Source organism: Odocoileus virginianus, chromosome 7, assembly GCF_023699985.2.
Source record: "Odocoileus virginianus isolate 20LAN1187 ecotype Illinois chromosome 7, Ovbor_1.2, whole genome shotgun sequence".
NCBI lineage: Eukaryota > Metazoa > Chordata > Mammalia > Artiodactyla > Cervidae > Odocoileus > Odocoileus virginianus.
The window spans coordinates 83,027,545-83,048,912 of record NC_069680.1 but is presented as its reverse complement, the minus strand read 5'-3'; the positions used below and the strand labels follow the sequence as shown (position 1 = coordinate 83,048,912).

The window sequence follows — 21,368 nt, the reverse complement described above, 5'->3', positions numbered from 1 at the left end:
CCTCTGGGTGTCCCTGCCATCAATAAAATAGAATCTCTTTGTAAGGGGTGATAAAAAAATAGAAATCATGGTTTTTCCAGACATACAGAAAGCCCAGCTAATTAACTCCTGAGCCATCTCTCCAGGGAGCAAACATTCTGGTTGATTCTGTATATCACTGTCAAATAGTTAAGTCAATGAGGGAGTCCATTTACATGTTACTTGCTACCATCTTGGATGAGTCAAAAAGAATATGAAATTAAAAGAGGAATAAAATTTCTTCCTCTAATTAATATTCCAGAGAGCAAAATTAAACCCCAGTCCCTCAATCTGCTTCAATCAAGTGAGAATAATAAAGATCACGGATATAAATACATATCAAGAACACATCCTTGGCAAGGCAGCTGACATGCTGAAATTGCTCACAAGGGCCCTTCAATCCATCACTACGCAGCAGAGATAAAAGGGGAAAAAAGTCAATTCCAGTAGTGCAAAGTGTAAGCATAAAAGTCATAAACAAAAGCATCATTAAATAAGAAGTGGAATCATAGCTCTGGGTATGTTAGGTTGAATGTGGGTGAGCTTTTCTTTTTCCCTAAGGATCCCCTTGCCAATTTGTTCAACACATTCAATCAATTCACGGCATTTAATAGGTGCTATTTTTTTTTAAAGTGGGGACTCTATCTGAGACCATTAGAATACTCAGGACTCACAAATGAGAAGGGAGAAATGCAAATTGCTCTATTTTTAACTAAAAGGTATTTCAAAACTGAGATAGAACATTAAGCTTCTCTAACAGCAGATCATGCTGTTTATCACAAGGCATGCTTGTTCTATGCTGAGCAAGAAAGTCAATATCTCTCTGAGACGAAATAAATCTTTCAATGTACCCCAGTTTCACCTGGTAAAAAGCCTGTTTCAACATGTAAGCAAACCCCAGAGTCTTTGAAGCGTTCAGCCCCATAACAGAGTTGGCGGTGCGCCTTCAAAGTGGAATCTATTTACTCTGATCCAACAGTGACTTAAGCTGATGGCATGCCATAAACAGAAAGGAAAACAGAAATAAAAGTCTCAGCCCAGGATGGTAAATAGATTTTATCTCTTGGGCTGGCTCTGATCATTTGGTACTGGCTGTCTGTAATACGGTCTGGGCATCTCAGAGCCCTACTGACATCAGTGAGCAAAAATGCTGTCATTGATTAGCAGTTTCTGATATGAGGAAGGAACTGGACGTGGGGAGGTGAGGGAATGACTGCAGATGTCCCACAGCTAGGTAAAATTCCCAAAAGAGTTCTATCTTTTTGAATTCCAGATTCTTAAGAACTTTGCAAGAAAAAGTTATTTCATAACCCCAGGAGTGTACATTAATTTTGATAATATTTGAACTGGTAATAATGAGCCTTCAACATTTGTCAAGGAAAATTCCTTGGAGGTCCAGTGGTTAAGACTGGGCATGTTCATTGCAGGGCCTTGGGTTCAATCTCCAGTCGGGGAACTAATATCTCTCCAAGCTGAGTGGAACAGCCAAAAATAAAACAAACAAACAAAAAACATTTGTCACATAAAATGGGTTTTTCAGAGCATATACCTTTCTCCTTTAGAAATTAATCTAAGAAATCCAGTGAGTTGCTCTTTTGTGGAAAGGATCCGATGTTTGGAAGAATATTCTGTCTTCCATAGATTCAACAACAATACTATTATCAATGAATTATTTTTCACTGTCAAATGAGGCTTACCTGATCAAAAACATGACGCATGAGACAAAGGTTGATCATAAGTCAAAGGTTTAGAGTAAGCAGGTCTGATTTAACAGTTGACACCGACAGAGAATCTAGAAGTGAGGTTTCTGGTCTGACCACTCATGGAGTGACTTGGGAAGTCAATTCATTGAACTTTTTAATGTCTTGTTTCCATCACAGCAATATAACCAGCTCAGATGTCTGTTTCCCCTAGGAAAATGTGTTATTGATGGAGTTTTAGATAGTTCTGTCAGGAACATTCTTAGTTATAGTCCATTCTTTCTTCTCCAGTATATCCATTATACATAAGCTATACCTCTTGTAGTTGTCCCAAAGTTCTTGGATATTCTGGGGTTTCTTCAGTCTTTTCTCTCTCTGCTTTTCCATTTTGAAAGTTTCTATTGACATTTCCTTAGAGATTCTTTCCTCAGTCATGTCCAATCTACTTATAAGCCCACGAAGGGCATTCTTCATTTCTATTAGAGTGTTTTTAATCACCAGCATTTCTTCTTGGTTCTTTCTTGGAATTTCCATCTCTCTGCTTACACTGTGCATCTGTTCTTGCCTGCAGTCCACTTTATAAATTAGCACCTTTAGCATGCTAATCATAGTTGTTTTATATTCTCAGTCTGATAATTCCAATATCCTTGTCATATCTAGGTCTGGTTCCAGTGCTTGATATTTCTCTTCAAACTGTGTTTTTTGCTTTTCAGTATGCCTTGTAATTTTTTTTCTTGGTAGCCAGACATGTAAGAGGTAAAAGGAACTATGGTAAACAGACCTTTAGTAATATGGTATTAATGTGTGAGGTTGGGAAACTCTACAGTCTAGCGATTAGTTCCGTATTTTGGTAACCCTGCGCCTCTAGATGGTAAACTTCACAAGTGCTTCTGAGTTCCATCTCCACCTTAGGTGGGACAGAATGGAAAGAATGGACTGGGCTGGAATTGGGTATTTCCCTTTCCCACATGGAAGGCTGGAGCCAAACTGGAGTTTGGCATTTCCCTTCCTCCAGGTCAGTTAGGCTCTGGAAAAATCCCAGTACTTTAGGCTACAGTAAAATCTTAAGGCAGGCTTGGTTAAGAACAGAATACTTCGCTATATTTCAAAATGGTTACTCCTCCCCCTTCACCTACTGAAAGCAGGAGGATTCTTCTCCAGTTATTCACTGTTGAGCTCATGGGGGTGAAACTCACAGGTGTGGGACTTCCCTAATGACTGGATTCACTTGGGGTTAACTCTCAGACTTGTCTACACTGAGCCTTCAGCAATTTGTCAACTACAGTTTGGGTTTTCCTCCTCTTGGTACTGGTTCCCACAGAGGCTTCTGTTCCTGGGCTCCTGTTGCAGTAAGTTTTGGTTCTCTGTATTTACCTGTCTATCTCTCCAGTTTTGGAGGCAGGAATTTATCAAAACTTACATTTATCAAAACTTGTGCTCAGTTGTGTCTAACTGTCTGTGACTCCATGAACTGAAGCCTGCCAAGCTCCTCTGTCCATGGAACTCTCCAGGCAAAAATACTGGAGCTGGTTGCCATTTCCTTCTCCAGGGGATCTTCCTGATCCAGGGATCAAACCTGCATCTCCTGAGTCTCCTGCATTGACAGGTGGATTCTTTACCACTGTGCCACCTGGAAAACTCTTTATCAAAACTTACCAAATTATGTATATTAAAAATATGGGTTCTGCAGCACACAAATTATATCTCAATGAACCAGACTTTCAAAAAAATCAATGAAAAATAAATGTATAAACAAGCAAAGACTGGAACATAACAGAACAAAATATAAAGGGTCCTGCAGAGAAAAGCTTGTGACCCCCAAATTTTATAGGCAGTCATTTTACCAAAGAGCAGTAGAAAGAGGTTTTCAGAAAATATCTTAGTAATTTTCCCGAATGGAATACCTGGGTCCTGTGACAGAATAAAGGAATTATATTTCAAAAGAAAGAACCCAGAAGCACTGATTAATTATATAATTGTTCTATGTGACAAATATATATGTGATGACAAACAAATCCACCAAAAGCATAAATGTGATGACAAACAGATCCACCAAAAGCTGTATGCTACCCTTATGTATTGGAAAAAGGAGCCTTCTCCTCTGCCTTTTTTTAATGCAAAAGAAGATAATCATATGAAAAGGATGGAAGGAGTGAGGAGGGAATTATGCCATTGATTACCCCAGAGAAATTCAACTGTGATGCATTGGAAGATGACATTACTGAATTCCTCTCTTCCACAAAGAGGAATAAACAGTTATATTGCTGCCACTGATACTGATGAGTTTAATATGATTTTAAATTAAAATCTTTTCAAAAGTCAGTTAACAAATGCCATATACTCTCTATTTAAAGCCCTCTGGAACATATATCATATACTCTTTTGCATTTAATTTTTATTTTATCAAAGACATACTTGTGGTGTAACACATTAAAGGCAGAGTGTCCATAAAGTCAAGAAATAAGTATACTATCAGTCAATTACTTTTTTACTGATTGAAAACGGCCCTGAACGTGTTTTGTTTCAGACTTCATGGAACCTCTGCAGTTCCGCATGTAGGGATGAACAGCAGTGGTCCTCTGCCCACATCATCCATCTCTTTGCTCTAATTCCTACTGCCTGAAGGCAGTGACTTTCAGCTGTTTCTCCTTCACCTATTTTCCTCCATATTTTCAAATAACATGTTTTTGTTATTTCTTGACTTTTTTCAACTTCAGATATTATTTGCTGACTTTCTAATATGGAAGACAAGATTAAGACCTCTGCAAAGTCAGATAGGCATACACACATTACACACATACACACACACACACACACACACATACACACACACTTCATCTCCCCCTATTCTGCTATTATAGTTGCAACTGTTATTCAGACTGTCATAAATACAACATATTATTCACAGCTGAGCCATGCACTGACCATACATTTCTTTTCTGATACCACTTGTTCTTTTCCAAAAGTTAAAGCTTATTTTGTTGTTGTTTTTTTTTTTTTTTTATCATCCTAGGTTTTCTTTGCTGCCAGCCTGGGTTTTAACTTTCTCCATCTGAATAAATCTATGGTCCATCTGTTTTCTAGATTCTAACACTTTTTGCTATCACATCCATTCCTGTTCTCTGTCCATAAAGCTTTATGCAATGGTATCCTTTTCCCATCTTCTGAGTGGTATTTCAGAAGGAAGCACCAGTAAGCAAGTGGGAGCCTGTTTGCCATGTTAAGCCAGAGCCCCACCCAGTGTCAGTACCTCACTGGGCCAGGCAGACACCTGTAAGCGTGGGGGGCTCAGAGCAGGTGGGCTTTGTGGTCAGTAGCCAACCAGGTATCTTACTGCATCTTCTAGACCACTGAGGCCTCATCCTCCAGGCCCTGTTACTCCTGATGTGCTCAGTTCCCGTTCCTCTTGTAATTGGAGGAGGTGTTTGTTTACTTCCAGCACAGTTAATTCGCTGGACGTGAGAAGAGGGCTCTTGGCCTCGCACCTACCTTCACGGCACTGAAGCAGAACACGTGCAGCACAGCCGCGGCGGAAGCACTCCGGGCCACGCTGTAAACAGCTGACAGCATCCCCGAAACGGCTGGAACACAAACAAGAGTTCCCTTCTGGACTGGCAGGTCTCACGGTCAACACATACGGTAAGAAAGCGAAGTTTGTAACTTTCAAATGCAGAATGCCTGCCAAAGGGGCAAAGCCTCAGTCCACAGGGCAGCCAAAAAGCACTGGGTGATGCTTAGCACAAGAAAGACACAGGCCTTTAACTAAAAACTCAGGAAGACCACAGTTAGAAAGAACTTTTGATAACTTTTAGAAGACTGTGAACCAGTCATTGTGGAGGTGGGGAGACCTTGTTGCTTATAGTTGGAAGCTCCTGGCCCAGGAAAGATCAGAGATGTGATTTCAATAGAAGAGAGGAGAGAGAGAGGGGACAAATATGGAAATGGAAATTAGACACAGATAGGGATAGATAAATAGATAAATCTATCCACAAATAGATGATGGATGAATAGATAGATAGATGAGAGACAGACAGATGAAAGACAGATAATAGAAGGATGAATAGATGAATAGATGTACAGATAGGTGATGGGTGGATGAATGATAGCTAGATAGATGAAAAGATAGATACATAGATATTAATAGATGAATAGATGATAGACAGATGAGAGATACATAATAGGTGGATACAGACATAGATATATAGAGATGGATGAATAGATAGCTAGATAGATTAATAGATAGATGGATAGATGAATGAATAGATAGATAAACAGAACAAGCCAGCACTCCTGTGTGTGTAGGTGTGTGTGTATGTGTGTGTGTACATGTGTATATGTATACAAGGAGGAGGTAGCTGTAACAGATCACCCGCTATGCTCTAATGCTTTGTGTACATGACTTTATGAAATCCTCACAGCAACCCCATGAGATCAGTGTGTTAGTTTCCATTTAGAGAAGAAAGTTTTAAAGGTAAGAAATCTGGGTAAAGTCTCCAAGTAAGCATTAGATGAAGCTTTACCCACCTTGGTCAGAAAGTAAGGGACACACCAAATGAAAGGGTGTAGGTCACCTGTCTGTACAGGCCTGCACACAACACACACTCACAATGTCACACCCACATGCTCCCAGACTAACTCATTCAGGTACGTGCTCAAATGCACATGCTCACACGCTAACCTCCACTCACTCATGTTCACACACATTCACACATACAGCTTTTTCAACGAAGAATTAGAGGGTCCCTAAACCAAGTCCAGGCTTCCCTGGTGGCTCAGATGGTAAAGAATCTGCCTGTAACGCAGAAGACCCGAGTTCAATCCCTAGGTCCAGAAGATCCCCTAGAGAGGGAAATGGTAACCACTGCAATATTCTTGCCTGGAGAATCCCATGGACAGAGGAGCCTAGTGGCCCATATTCCATGGAGTCGCAAGGAGATGGACATGATGGAGCGACTCACAGTTTCAGTTTTAAACCAAATCCAAAGCTCATAGAATTCTACACTTCCCTGTTTTCTGCTTGTGTCAAGGCAGGTGGGCCACTTTCAATTTGGCCAGATGAATCTAGAAGGGCCCACAATCAACCTGACCAACCCAAGCTGAAGTCCTTTAAGGCTAAGGACAAAGAAAACCCAACTGTCCAGGTTTACATTCCACGCCTGAGGCTATTTAGCCCTTATCTGAACTTGAGACTTTTTTAAAGAACAGAATGTAAAAGACTTACCAGAACCTCCAAAAAACAGCATGTCAATTTGCTCCAAAAGATAAATGCAGAAAGTGTTGATCTGTGGGAAGAGTCCAAGGAGGGAGATTGCGGGGAAGCAATAGAGAAATACTGAAAGCAAACAGAAAAAATTGACAGTGAGCATGCAGAAACGGGGGCCCAGGTTCCACCGCAATCCCACCTCCCTCCCACCTTTCAGCCTAGTCCACCCCGCCCTGGTCCTGGAGACACCATGGCCTCTTCTCCCCCAGCCACTGACGGAGGCTGAGGCCGAACCAAACACAGGCCTTGGAAGTAACAAGAGGGACTGCTGAAGGAGAGGCAGGCCAGCAGGCTGGCCCAGGACACCTGGGGATGATAGGTAGAGAGTAGACTGGCCTTTAGTATGCAAGGACAGACCTGAACTTGGGGGAGATTAGACAGGAGAAAGAGGACCAGGAAAATGACTGGAATGTGCAAAACCCAAGGCCAGTCATTAGGGGCTCTCTTCCTGCAAGGCTACTGGCTTTGTCCCTTCAAGGGCTTGAGCTGTGGTGTCTTCGCTCTTCCTCACTGCAAACTCAGAGCTCAGTCAGAACCCAGAGAGGAGCAAGGGAAGGTGGCATTTGACAAAGAAACCCCATCACCGTGATGCTATGACACTGAAGGACCTGCTTCTCAGGTGCAGCCGGTCACCTGGGAAGTGAAGGGGGCCCTTCCCGAGAAGAGGAAGAATGCTGGCCCCCAGACCATCACAGTGCAATTGGATGAAACATACACATTACAGGCTTCAGTGGCAGCTCAGATGGTACAGAATCTGCCTGCAGTGTGGGAGACCCAGGTTCGATCCCTGGGTCAGGAAGACTCCCTGGAGAAGGGAACGGTAACGCACTCCAGTATTCTTGCCTGGAGAATTCCATGGACAGAGGAGCCGAGTAGGCTACAGTCCATGGGGTTGCAATGAGTCAGCGACTAACACCTTCTATACATTATAATTCAAAGTCTCACAGAGATCATTTGTTCATACAGTCAAGCTGCATTTTACAGCAATTTACCCATCGTTCTCTCTTTCTCAATCCTATTTCAGTTAGGTTTCATAGAAACACAGAAACTCCTATTAGTGGTAGTACGGTATATCTGTCTACCTTTCTATCTCAGTTTATTGGGTGGGAAGTCAATGAAGTTTAATACTGGTAAACCTTAATAAAACTAGGGAAATTTGATTTTAAATCTAAGACGCCTAAACATGGAACTATGTCCAAGCCCCATACATAAACCACAGTGAACAGTGCACGCAGGAAGGATGAGGACTGTGTTTCAGCTATTTCTGAAGAACTGGAAATGTAAACTTTCCACAGTGAAATTGTAGGGATGAGAGCATTTGTGTGTCCCATTATCTGGAGAATAGTGGGTTAACCCCACTACAATAATATGGAACAAACCCCACTACAACAATGCCAAACAACTGTTCTAACATTGTGAGGAGGTAAAATTTTATGCAACAAACATGGCTATGAAAAACGAGCCTTTGCTTGGGATTGGAGCCATATTTTGACATACATGCTGATTTTGTTGTAATGTTTTCTGTCACCAGATTTAAACTATATTGTGAAAATCTAGAGATCTGTGAGTAACATGCTTCTCAGTCAAAGTTGGCAATAACAAGGGGTAGGGGTAGGGATGGATTTGGAGTTTGGGGTTAGCAGATGCAAACTATTATATATAGGATGGATAATGGCCAACAAAGGTTCATACAGTTAAAGCTATGGTTTTTCCGGTAGTCATGCACGGATGTGAGCGTTGGACCACGAAGAAGGTTGAGTGCCAAAGAACTGATGCTTTTGAATTGTGGTGATGGAAAAGACTCTTGAGAATCCCCTGGACAACAAGGAGATCAAACCAGTCAATCCTAAAGGAAATCAACACTGAATATTCATTGGAAGGACTGAAGCTGAAGCTCCAATACTCTGGCCAGATTAAGTGAAGGGCCGACTCACTGGGAAAGACTCTGGTACTGGGAAAGAAGACTGAGGACAGAAGGAGAAGGGGACAACAGAGGATGACACGGTTGGATGGCATCACTGACACAATGGACGTGAGTCTGAGCAAACTGCAGGAGAGAGTGAAGGACAGAAAGCCTGGCCTGATGCAGTCCATGGGGTCACAAAGAGTCGGACTCAACTTAGTGACTAAACAACAGCCAACCAACCAGGTCCTACTGTATAGCACAAGGAACTATATTCAATATTCTGTGATAAATCATAATGGAAAAGAATATATATATATACACATACATATATGTATAACTGAGTCACTCTCCAGTACAGCAGAAATTAACACAACATTACAAATCAGCTATACTTCAATAAAATTTAGAACAAAAACAAAGTTGGCAATAAGACACAAATAGATATCTGCTAGTCATAACCACATGAGACAGTTTCTTTTCTCAGTTTTTATATGAAAGGAAAGATAGAAGAAATAAATAGAAAGTTAATGATAGGACATATAGATTTGAGCATCAAAATTTTAACTTATGTAATTTCAAGAAAACTGACTAGTTTTTCTTAACTTTGGGATTCAAAACCCAGCAGTGAAGATTAGACAGTTCATTGCATTCTTCATGACTAGGACAGGAGCAGAGGGAAGGTGCAACGAGATATCATTAGTTCAAAAACTATACCAAGAATGAAGAACTACAGGGAAAAAATTTTTGACTGTGAAATAATACAATAATGGCAGTCAAATACTGAACCTGTGCAGTGAAACATGGGTAAATAAGTATTTTCTACAAGAAATACATTAGGCTTGGACCCCCCTGGTGGTCCAGTGGCTGAGACTCCATGCTCACAATGCAGGGGTCTGGGGTTCCATCTCTGGTCAAGGAACTTGCTCTTACATGCAAGAGTTTGCACGCCACAATTAAGACCCAGCATAGCCAGATAAATATATAATAAATAGAATAAATATTATCCAAAGAAATACATTAGGCAATAACACTCAAACTAATAAAGTGGAAAGAAGTGGAACACGATGAAGGATGGCAGGAGAAAAATAAATGGTACAAGACACCAGAAGTTTTAACCGAAGATGCTCTGGCCACACCTGTGGAGCAGGAGCAGAAGGACACAGCAGAGGAAGGAGAGCAGACAACGGGGAGCCCAGGATTTAGCTTATCCCCAGGCGGAAGTAGAGAAGGAAGTCTCTCGCCTTTAAAGCCAGAGTGGAACAGGTGAATGAAAACGCAGCCCAAACCTTGTGGCATTAGTAGGACGACTGGAAAATTCCACCTGAAGTTGCTGAAATGAATTTGTCTTTTTTCCCAAAAGTGAAAAATAAACAAATCGCTGTGTTTTTTGGCAATCTTCCCTGTGAACAAAGAGTTTTTTCTTAGTGTACTGCTGGGAGGGTCTGTAATTTTCTCTCACATCCTGCCTACTCCTCATGTTCCCTAATAATTACCATAAATGCAGAAACTTCTGGTACAGTTCCATTTCTTTTCAAGCACAGGGTATAAATAAAAACATTGGAACTTGCTCCTTTCTTATGTTAAATGTGAATAATAATATTCATTACTATATTTGCAGGTTGGGGTGGGGAGAGGTGAGAAAAATTAAAATAACAGAAATAAAACCAAGGAAAAGACCCTGATGCTGGGAAAGATTGAGGGCAGGAGGGAGAAGCAGGTGACAGAGGATGAGATGGCTGGATGGCATCACCGACTCAATGGACATGAGTTTGAACAAACTCTGGGAGATAGTGAAGAACAGAAAAGCCTGGCATGCTGCAGTCCATGGAGTCACAAAGGGCTGGACACCACTGAGCAACTGAACTTGGTACGACTGCAAACACTGTGTGTCTCCTACATGTCATATCTGTGCTTTAGCATATGGTCCTGACATGGATTACTGGGGCCAAGAGACAAGTCTTTACACGAGACATGGAAATGTGTGTCTCAGTGTGCAGGTGAAAGTGGATCCACCTCAGTCACTGGTTACAAAACCTCCATTATCTCCAAGGGTTACATCATTGAAGCTGCTTTAGTGTAGGTAGCAGGTGATGGTCCTAAAGACTAAAAAAAAATATCAAACTGTCACATCTGAAAAGGACCCATTAAGCACATGGAACCCTTCTGTAAGTGATGCTGTCTCATCTTGCCCAAGTTCTTCCCATGTTAGGGAACTCCTTGCTTCACTAGGCAACCCATGGCCCTACTGGACAGCTCTACACCAAACCATTTCACCAGTCCTGCAGTGAGCTGTAACCCACCTACTAGACAGTGGAACTCGTTATCACAGCTACTCCAACAGAAATAAAATCCCTCCTGTTTCAATCTGGCAGCCACCATGTGTGCCCCCAGGACCCTAGCATTTCCTCTCTAGGCTGGACATCCCCATTCCCTGGCCCCATGTGAAGACCCCGTGTAGCCGATGTGGCCACACTTCTCAGAGCACACCTTGGTGGTGTTACTGCTCTTCTTGAAATATAGTACTAGGGACTGCAGACCTCTTGGCTTTCTCATCCAAAGGATGATTACAAAGCCAGTCACACTCATAGGCTTTTGTTGAAGCTACCCAAATGCAAAGTAATAAAAATTTCAGCCCAGAGGTCAGCAAAGGAAATGAAAGGTCTTTCACCTTACTCGTGGAGGAAAAAAGAAAGACTTTCTCCTTATAACAATAGAGAAGTGATATTATGAACATATATGAAAGATCATAAAGAGAGATAAATTATTTAAGAATATCACCCTGAGTGTTTCTATTTCCTGAATTCACCCCTCAGCCTACAAAAACAACTAGTCCCACCACTGACTTTGTCTTTCTTCTTGTGTCAATTTTATTCTCCAGAATAAAATTTTATTCTCCAACTTATCTCTTGGAAGTTTCCTCATCTCTCCACTGTCTAATAGGCAGATTACAGCTCACTGCCAAGACTGGTGAAGTGGTCTGGTGCAGAGCTGTTCCTTATCACTGCACTTTCTCCTCCTTCTATAGTTCTGTTATCTGATGTTCTCTTCTCATGTCACACGTGGCAAAGAGCTTCTCCAACCTCCCCACCTGCCCAGTGGCCACTAAACTCATCTCCTACCCCTGGCTCACTTTCAACCCCTTCTGCCCTGGGAGGCAGAACAAGGCAGCAGACACTACATCTTCCTCTCTTCCTGCCCCTCTTCCTCTGCCGCCTCTCGACACTCTGGTAGGTTGATGGTCTGAGCAGAAACCAAGAGCAGCAGTGGGAAATAGAGATATTACCCAGAAAGCACAGCTCCAGGCACTATTTTGCACACTGCAGCATCAGTCAGAAGAGGACCACTCCCTCAGCATGATGGGCGCACAAGCGTCTTCGGGCCCACGATGGTAAATGTCTCACGTACTCAGTTCCTACTTTTCTCATGTCCTTTCTCTTAGATGCTCCTTGTAGAATGGGTTAAATTGCGCCCCTCCAAAAGATGTCACAGTCTGAACGCCAAGGACCTGTGAATGGGGCTTTATTTGGAGATGGGGGTCTTTGCAGATTACCACATTATGATGAGATCATTAGAATGGGCTTTAATCTAATATGACTGAAATCCTTATAAACAGGGGAAATTCGGATACAAAGACAGGGACGATGAATAATGTGAAGAGATACAGGGAGAAGAGGGCCACTGACAGGCCGAGGAGACAGCCTGGAGAATATCTTCCCCTTGGGCTTTCAGAGATGTTAGACCTCTGGCCTCCAGAACTAGTAGACACACACTTCTGCTGTTCCGAGCCACCCATTTGTGGTGGACATTAAAACTCCCCTTTTTCTTCCTAACAACCTTTTGTTTTCCCTGAAGTTTTTTCTTTCTCTTCTTGCTAACTCTGAACCTAACAATGTCAGGAGCTACAACCCACTCAGATCCCTTGGAAGCTGAGGGACAGAAGGTGACAAAGAAGAATAGATGACTCTGAACTTCTTTTCCCTCATAAAGTCGGAAACTTTGTATAAGCCTCTCTTTCTGTCTAAATTTGTCCCACCATCTTTTCCTGTTTGGTACAAACTAGTAACGCCTACCACCTTCGTCCCATAGGGGTTGCCACTGTTCTGTTTCCACGTTCGTTGACCGTGATGTCATTAAGTCGGCATGCTGGATTATTTACCACTACTCTCCTCACTGTTGACAAGCAGACAGAATATGTATTAAGGGGGAGTTTTAATGAGAAAAAAGGTAATTCTGGTGGAAAAGATAAGAAATGCCATGTTCCCTGCCCCATCTTCATTCCCTAATGACACTGGTTTGAAGATAAATAAAATTTGAATGTACATAGCTAATAGCCAATTCTAGAACCAGGGTTACTGCTAAAAGTAAAATCTTAGACTTTGACCAATTACATTAAGGTCTTACTTTTTGAGCTTTAATAACATTTGATTTTACTTTCTGATGGTATGGTGAGTCCACTATGCCAAGACAACTGCATTTATTCAGGCTTTTTCATAGTAGCAAATTAAAGAAAAATAGGATTAGGGGAGATATATTCAGGAAAAAAATGATTTCTAAATGGAATACATGTCATGCTTTTCCTCTTCTAAATCTCTTTATACAAACCATCTGTAAAAGGTACTTACAAAATTCCTACTTATTCTAAGGGCTGAGTTGAACAGTCCCAAAACGACTATAGACTTTTCCTGATTTATGAACGGAAAGTTTTCCAAAGTCCTCTGTACAGTAATTCCTTTGGTATTTAAAGCATACTTCATGCTCATCCCTCCACAAGGTGTCTCCTTAGCACTGGTATGCACTGGACACCATGCTTAGTACCAGGGATTCCCTGGGGGAATGTCCAAGCTAGTGACAGAGATGGACATGGTCAAACATCACAAATGGAGCAGATGACTACAGAATGAGTTCGATATTATGAAAAGCAGGGGCTGTGCAAGGAGAGAAGATGGGACCCAACTTAGGGAAATGAGTCATCATTGCCTAGCATAGTGTGTATTGCTGTTGGGGCTGGGAGTGCGGCAGAGAAGGGACACAAAGCTTAGGTGAGAAGACATGGGAATTGGGGCTTCAGGCCAGGCTGCAAACCCTCATGGCCTCTAAGACATGGAAGTCTGCCGACACTCATGCTCACTGAGATCCTCAGGCAAGAGGTCCATGAGGGACACAAGACTGAGGGTGGGCACAGACAAGAAACGGCAATGTTATGGCACAGACAGGTGTTTCTTGGACACCTTCCGAAACCCTTGTGTGCCCTCTACATCTCCTCCCTTGACTGAAGACTCCAGAGTCCAGCACTGCTGTTTATAAAAAGAAGATGACAGGAAAGGACAGTCCTCTCACATGTGTGCAGTGGTGATGGGGCATGTCTGCCTACCCAGGCCCTGACTCCTTCACTGAAGCTGATCTCAGAAGGCAGAGGGGTGAGCTAATTTATGGGAAGGTAGAAGGGACTTAAAGTCCTTCATAGTGTGTGTGTGTGTGCGCGCGTGTGTGTGTTGTGACAGAATTTCAAATAATATAAAAAGTAAAGTGAAAAATACGAGAGTAGAAAAAAAGCAGAGTAGAAGTAAAAATTCTTGGGCAAAAGGACACCATGTGTGTGTATGCTTAGTTGCTCAGTCGTGTCCGACTCTTTGGGGCCCCATAGACTGTAGCGTGCCAGGCTCCTCTGTTCAAGGAATTTCCCAGGCAAGAATTTTGGAGTGGGTTGCCATCCTCTCCTCCAAGGGATCTTCCCGACCCAGGTACTGAATCTGAGTCTTCTGAATCATAGGCAGGCTCTTTACCACTGAACTATCTGGGAAGTGACCAAGAGGACACCAATTAGGGTTTAATCATGGGATCAGTTCCTACATTTCTCTCAACTTGTTTCTGTTTCCTGTTAGAATTCAGAGAGTCCCTGAAACATGGTCCCAACACTCAGCTCCTCACACGATACAGCAGGAATCGAGGTGCTGAGGATGCAGACAAAGGTAGGTTCATGCAGTGGGCCGAGTGTGAGGGGAGTGAACAGTCTGCTACCAAAACGGTAGGAAGAGGGATGCGAGATGACAGCTGGGAAAGTGAGCCAGAAGGTGGGATGTCTCCTCCAGTTTTCACCTCTAAGAAGCACAGAGACATCATATCTGGGGTCCTCCTGAGTCCCACTGGAGAGACTCCACGAGTTGTCACAGGATCAGAGAATGATGATGCAGGACCTGTGGCTCTGACAATGTCCCCGAGGAAAACTTCCAGCTGGCAAGTAACAGATCCAGGAAGTGCAGCCTCTGGTAGCTGCCCTTTATCAACTCATCTGGTCAATGTGATCAGATAATCACACATGAGTGCGAGTGTAATCCTCTGGGTGTCATCACAGGAATTCTCATAGCATTGGCAGTCAAGTCTTCAGAGCTGCAGGTCCACAATGGGGCAGGCTCTTTGCATAATAAAGATAATAATAGCTAACACCTGGTCCCAGATGCTCTTCTATATGTTGAAATATACTAACACATCTAAAGCTTGCAACAACCTCTGAGGTGTGTACTATTTTTATCCTCAAACTACAGTTGAATTTTGCTCAAGGTCACACAAGTATGAAAGAAGCAGAGCTGGAATTCAAATAGCCAGCCATCTGGCTCCAGAGCTGGGGCTCTACACCATGATACCATGAAGGTCACCTGTGTAAGTGGAGCATTTTACATCAAACACTGCCTGGACCTTCAGGCAAGTAAAGCGAACCAGTGAAAAGCTAGGTGACTAGCATATCCAGGACGCCATGTGGACTGAGAACCACATCCATTCACACATTTCCAGAGCATCTGTGCCATGTGGGTGAGTCTGTGACCACCACCTTGTGGACAAAAATCACTCCCATCCTGGGGAGTCCCACTGATGCCCCACACCAGGTACCCTAAGCCACCTGTCTTCAGATATTAAGTGCTGCAGCTCCCTAGTCATGAGTATCAACATCCTCTAGAACAAAGTCTCCAACCCCCAGGTCATGGACTGATGCTGATTAGGAACTGGGCCACACGGCAGGAGGTGAGTGGCGGGTGAGAAACCAAAGCTTCATCTGTATTTACAGCCACTCCCCATCACTCACATTACAGTCTGACCTCCGCCTCCTGTCAGATCAGTGACCACATTAGATACTCATAGGAGCACAAACCCTACTGCGCTTGAATCATCCCCAAACCATCCCCCCCCACCCCCGCAACCCCTGGTGGGTGGAAAAATTGTCTTCCATGAAATGAGTCCCTGGTTTCAAAAAGGTAGGGGACCTCTGCTTTAGAATAAGTCCATTGTTGGATGCTTTGGGCTCTGGCTCCCAGAGAGTCTACTGAAAGCATGCAAACCAAAAGGAACATGCATCTCTTGATCCAATAAGCAAGTAAGAAAATTTCTCCAATAAGGGATTCAGAAAATCAATGGGAGAAATACCCTCCCGTCTCTGTGACCTTTCCCACAATCCCCCCAAATGAACTCACCTATTAAGAGGTCCCTAGCCCATTGGAGGGACCCTGGAGAGAAGAGCTTCAGACCATACACAATGTAAGTGGGAGGGTGCCTGGCTTTGGCCCCTGTATCAAGAAGCAAAATAAGGCCACACAGCACACAGAAATAGATTGGTCTGCTGTATGTTATGATTTGGTTGTGTCCCTAGAAAACAAACATAATTTCTGAATGGTACCTTTAATTTTGATTCAATGACAGAAACCTCATACTCAATCACTTATACCATATTATACAACTTGCACATATAACACATTCTCCCCCTCCCCCACTGTAATTCAGAAACACAAAATACCAAGGGAAAAAAGAAAACCCCGAGGCTTACTCTGTTTAAGAAGACTGAGAATATCAAAAAGAATGTTTTCCTTCTCAGACTCAACAAGATTTACCTGAAAATTTAATTACCAGCCTCGGATGAAACCTAGATCTAATTCAATGCTTCCCCCACAGCAAAACTTCTATTTGTGTTGTTCATTTCAAGTGCAAAACTAATTTAAACCACTGTTTGCTTTACATGGTCTAATTTGAGCTCCATTATTAACAAGAAATAGAATTATAACTTGGCTTCAATTTCCTTATGTCTTAGAAAGCAAGACAATTCAGGTGCAAAGTTTATATCTGCAGAGTCTGCATAAAATGCCTTAGTACCATACAGTGGAATAATTCAATTTTTAAACATTTGCTATTTATATGCATTTTCCTCTGAGGAGGACCGAAAACATAACAGATTTCATCTGAGCCCTCAAAATATTGTTACAAAGAGAGCAGACACATTTTTATTCTTCTCTTGGAATGGACAGAAAAATTAGGGAAAAGGTGTAACATCAACTTTTCAGGGCAAAAGCCAATGAAGAATTTACATCTCACAAATCAATGCACAATTCCTAAGGTTCAGAAAACCAACAAAAATGAATTAGGGAAAGAATATTCTTTGCAATTCATGAACTACTTTGAGTATAAAAAGTCAAGATGAAAGTGATACGAGTTCAGATATGAATTTTTAAAGTCACTGCCTTGAACATATTATATTTAGAAATGCAATTTAAATTGCTCTGCTTCTATAATAGAAATAGGCCTATTCTGAGACCATCATTTAATGGGAAAGAAAACACAGCCTCTCCATGGAGGCTGGCTATGTTTGGCCCTGGGTCTGGGCTTAGTCTTAAAGGAATATTTGCACTATTATGAAATTTCCTTTTGAATCCAACTAGGTCATAGATTAATGGGAAAGGGAATACTTCTTCTGCATTTGAAAAAAAAAAAAAAAAACTGAAACTAAAGCCTAAGTGAAATCTTAACACATTTCTTATCAAGTTAATAGCAAAATAAATTGCTTGGTATAGACAGCCACTTAGTATACAAATACACAAGCATATGAGATCTTTCCTCAAACTGATATCATTTTAGAAATATAATTAAATACCTACTTCCCACTTGCCCTGATTCTTTTACTAAAAGGTTAAAACTTCTTCTGCCAGGAATTGAAAGTCTTTGGTTTCAAACAAATTAAAGATATCATCTTGGATCTGCCACGTCAAACTTTACTTATTGGGTCTGGGAATGCTTTCTCTTTACCCATAATTTATGACTCAAACTTTAACCATTCCTTTGAAAGAGCCTGCCCTGAATGTCATGCTACCTTTTGGGTCCCCAAACAATTCTAAGTGAATCACTAATACATGGCATGTAAGTTACTTTTATTTGCCTTGATTCCTAAGAACACCCATTAATAAAATTTCCCTGCTCCAGTTACTTCTTTCATATAGGATTCAGTCCAAAAAACCTCCAAGGATTGATTTTTTTTTTCAATTTAAAAATTACATTTGCTCCTCCAGGTGAAGTCTGAACACAGTCTTTTAAAACTTATCCCAGTGTTTCCCATTCAAGTGTTTTTAACCTTAAAATACCCTAGGAGGCACTGCTGATTTCTGCTGGGGGGCATCTTGGAGGCTGCTTCACAAAATCTGCTCTGTACATGCATTTAGCTCTCCCAGGAGCCCCACCTACTCATACAATTTCTCAGCCTGTGCTCTGGTTGCAGGGCAAGTAAAGGATAAGGTGAGAGAATCTATTAAAACCTGGAGGGCCCCATCTAGAGAGCAGTGGTGCTTGTGACTAAGAGACCAGGTCATTCTAATCATCCTCTTACCAAGAGGGTAGGCTGCTCAAATGCTTCAAACATGCTGTTGATAGATAGGTAGATAATAGGAAGGTAAATAGACAGATAGATGGATGAATGGATAGATAGATAAATAGATTAAATAGATAGATACACAGATATGGTTAGATATATAGATATAGAAAGGTAGAAGTTTCAGTTCAGTTCAGTCCCTCAGTCGTGTCCGACTCTGCGACCCCATGGACTGTAGCACGCCTGGCTTACCTGTCCAACACCAACTCCAGGAGTTTACTCAAACTCATGTCCACTGAGTTGGTGATGCTATCCAACCAGCTCTTCCTCTCTCATCCCCTTCTCCTCCCACCTTCAATCTTTCCCAGCATCAGGGTCTTTTCAAATGAGTCAGTTCTTTGCATCAGGTAGCCAAAGTATTGGAGCTTCAGCTTCAACATCAGTCCTTCCAATGAATATTCAGGACTGATTTCCTTTAGGATGGACTGGTTGGATCTCCCTGCGGTCCAAGGAACTCTCAAGAGTCTTCTCCAACACCACAGTTCAAAAGCATTAATTCTTTGGTGCTCAGCTTTCTTTATAGTCCAACTCTCACATCCACACATGACTACCGCAAAAACCATAGCTCTCACTAGATGGACCTTTGTCAGCAAAGTGATGTCTCTGCTTTTTAATATGCTATCTAGGTTGGTCAAAGCTTTTCTTCCAAGGAGAAGTGTCTTTTAATTTCAAGGCTGCAGTCACCATCTGCCGTGATTTTGGAGCCCCCCCCCAAAATAAAGTCTGTCACTTTTTCCACTGTTTCCCATCTATTTGCCATGAAGTGATGGGACCAGATGCCATGATCTTAGTTTTCTGAATGTTGATCCTTTAAGCCAACTTCTTCACTCTCCTCTTTCACTTTCATCAAGAGGTTCTTTTGTTCTACTTCACTTTCTGCCATAAGGGTGGTGTCATCTGCATATCTGAGGTTATTGATATTTTTCCCGGCAATCTTGATTCCAGCTTGTGCTTCACCCAGACTAGCATTTATCATGATGTACTCTGCAAATAAGTTAAATAAGCAGGGTGACAATATACAGCCTTGACATACTCCTTTCTCTATTTGGAACCAGTCTGTTGTTCCATGTCCAGTCCTAACTGTTGCTTCCTGACCTGCATATAGATTCTCAAGAGGCAAGTCAGATGGTCTGGTATTCCCATCTCTTTCAGAATTTTCCACAGTTTATTGTGATCCACACAGTCAAAGGCTTTGGCATAGTCAATAAAGCAGAAATAGATGTTTTCCTGGAACTCTCTTGCTTTTTCAATAATCCAACAGATGTTGGCAAATTGATCTCTGGTTCCTCTGCCTTTTCTAAATCCAGCTTGAACATCTGGAAGTTCATGGTTCATGTATTGCTGAAGCCTGGCTTGGAGAATTTTGAGCATTACTTTACAAGTGTGTGAGATGAGTGCAATCGTGTGGTAGTTTGAGCATTCTTTGGCATTGCCTTTCTTAGGGATTGGAATGAAAACTGACCTTGTCCAGTCCTGTGGCCACTGCTGAGTTTTCCAAATTTGCTGACATATTGAGTGCAGCACTTTCACGGCATCATCTTTCAGGATTTGAAATCGCTTAACTGGAATTCCATCACCTCTACTAGCTTTGTTCATAGTGAATGCTTCCTAAGACCTACTTGACTTCACATTCCAGGATGTCCGACTCTAGGTGAGTGATCATACCATCCTGATTATCTGGGTCGTGAAGATTTTTTTTGTATAGTTCTTCTGTGTATTCTTGCCACTTCTTAATATCTTCGGCTTCTGTTAGGTCCATACCATTTCTGTCCTTTATTGAGGACATCTTTGCATGAAATGTTCCCTTGGTATCTCTCATTTTCTTGAAGAGATCTCTAGTCTTTCCCATTCTATTATTTTCCTCTATTACTTTGTACTGATCATTGAGGAAGGCTTTATCTCTCCTTGCTATTCTTTGGAACTCTGCATTCAAATGGGTATATCTTTCCTTTTCTCCTTTGCTTTTCATTTCCCTTCTTTTCACAGCTATTTGTAAGACCTCCTCAGACAGCCATTTTGCTCTTCTGCATTTCTTTTGCTTAGGGATGGTCTTGATCCCTGTCTCCAGTATAATGTCATGAACCTCTGTCCATAGTTCATCAGGCACTCTGTCTTTCAGATCTAGTCCCTTAAATCTATTTCTCACTTCCACTGTATAATCATAAGAGATTTGATTTAGGTCATACATGAATGATCTAGTGGTTTTCCCTACTTTCTTCACTTTAAGTCTGAATCTGGCAAAAAGTTGTTCATGATCTGAGCCACAGTCAGCTCCCAGTCTTATTTTTGCTGACTGTATAGAGCTTCTCTATCTTTAGCTGCAAAGAATATAATCAATCTGATTTCAGTATTGACCATCTGGTGACGTCCATGTGTAGAGTCTTCTCTTGTGTTGTTGGAAGAGGGTGTCTGCTATGACCAGTGCATCCTCTTGGCAAAACTCTATTCGCCTTTGCACTGCTTCATTCTGTACTCCAAGACCAAATTTGTCTGTTACTCCAGGTGTTTCTTGACTTCCTACTTTTGCATTACAGTCCCCTATAATGAAAAGGACATCTTTTTTAGGTGTTAGTTCCAGAAGGTCTTGTAGGTCTTCATAGAACCATTCAACTTCAGCTTCTTCATTATCTTCAGCATATTGAGACAGAGACTAGGGAGATAGATGATGGATGGATAGATATAGAAGATAGAAAGATAGATGATAGCTAGATAGGGAGATGGAGAGATAGACAGATAGGTAGGTGAAGATAAATGATAGTGAGATAGAGATGACAGATGATGGATAGATAGATGGATAGATGT

The 21,368-nt window shown here is 41.9% G+C and overlaps 1 protein-coding gene across 5 annotated transcripts in view; it reads right to left on the bottom strand.

Moving 5' to 3' along the window:
* PCNX2 (pecanex 2) overlaps window positions 1–21,368 on the bottom strand; it is a 296,271-nt gene that overhangs the window by 187,137 nt on the left and 87,766 nt on the right. For all 5 annotated transcript variants that reach the window (XM_070471076.1, XM_070471078.1, XM_070471079.1 and 2 more), the window contains 3 exons: window positions 16,351–16,522; window positions 6,940–7,050; window positions 5,208–5,299 (listed from right to left, as the gene is read on the bottom strand). In XM_070471076.1, the coding sequence (XP_070327177.1) occupies window positions 5,208–5,299; window positions 6,940–7,050; window positions 16,351–16,522 (375 nt within the window). The remainder of the gene's footprint in view (window positions 1–5,207; window positions 5,300–6,939; window positions 7,051–16,350; window positions 16,523–21,368) is intronic.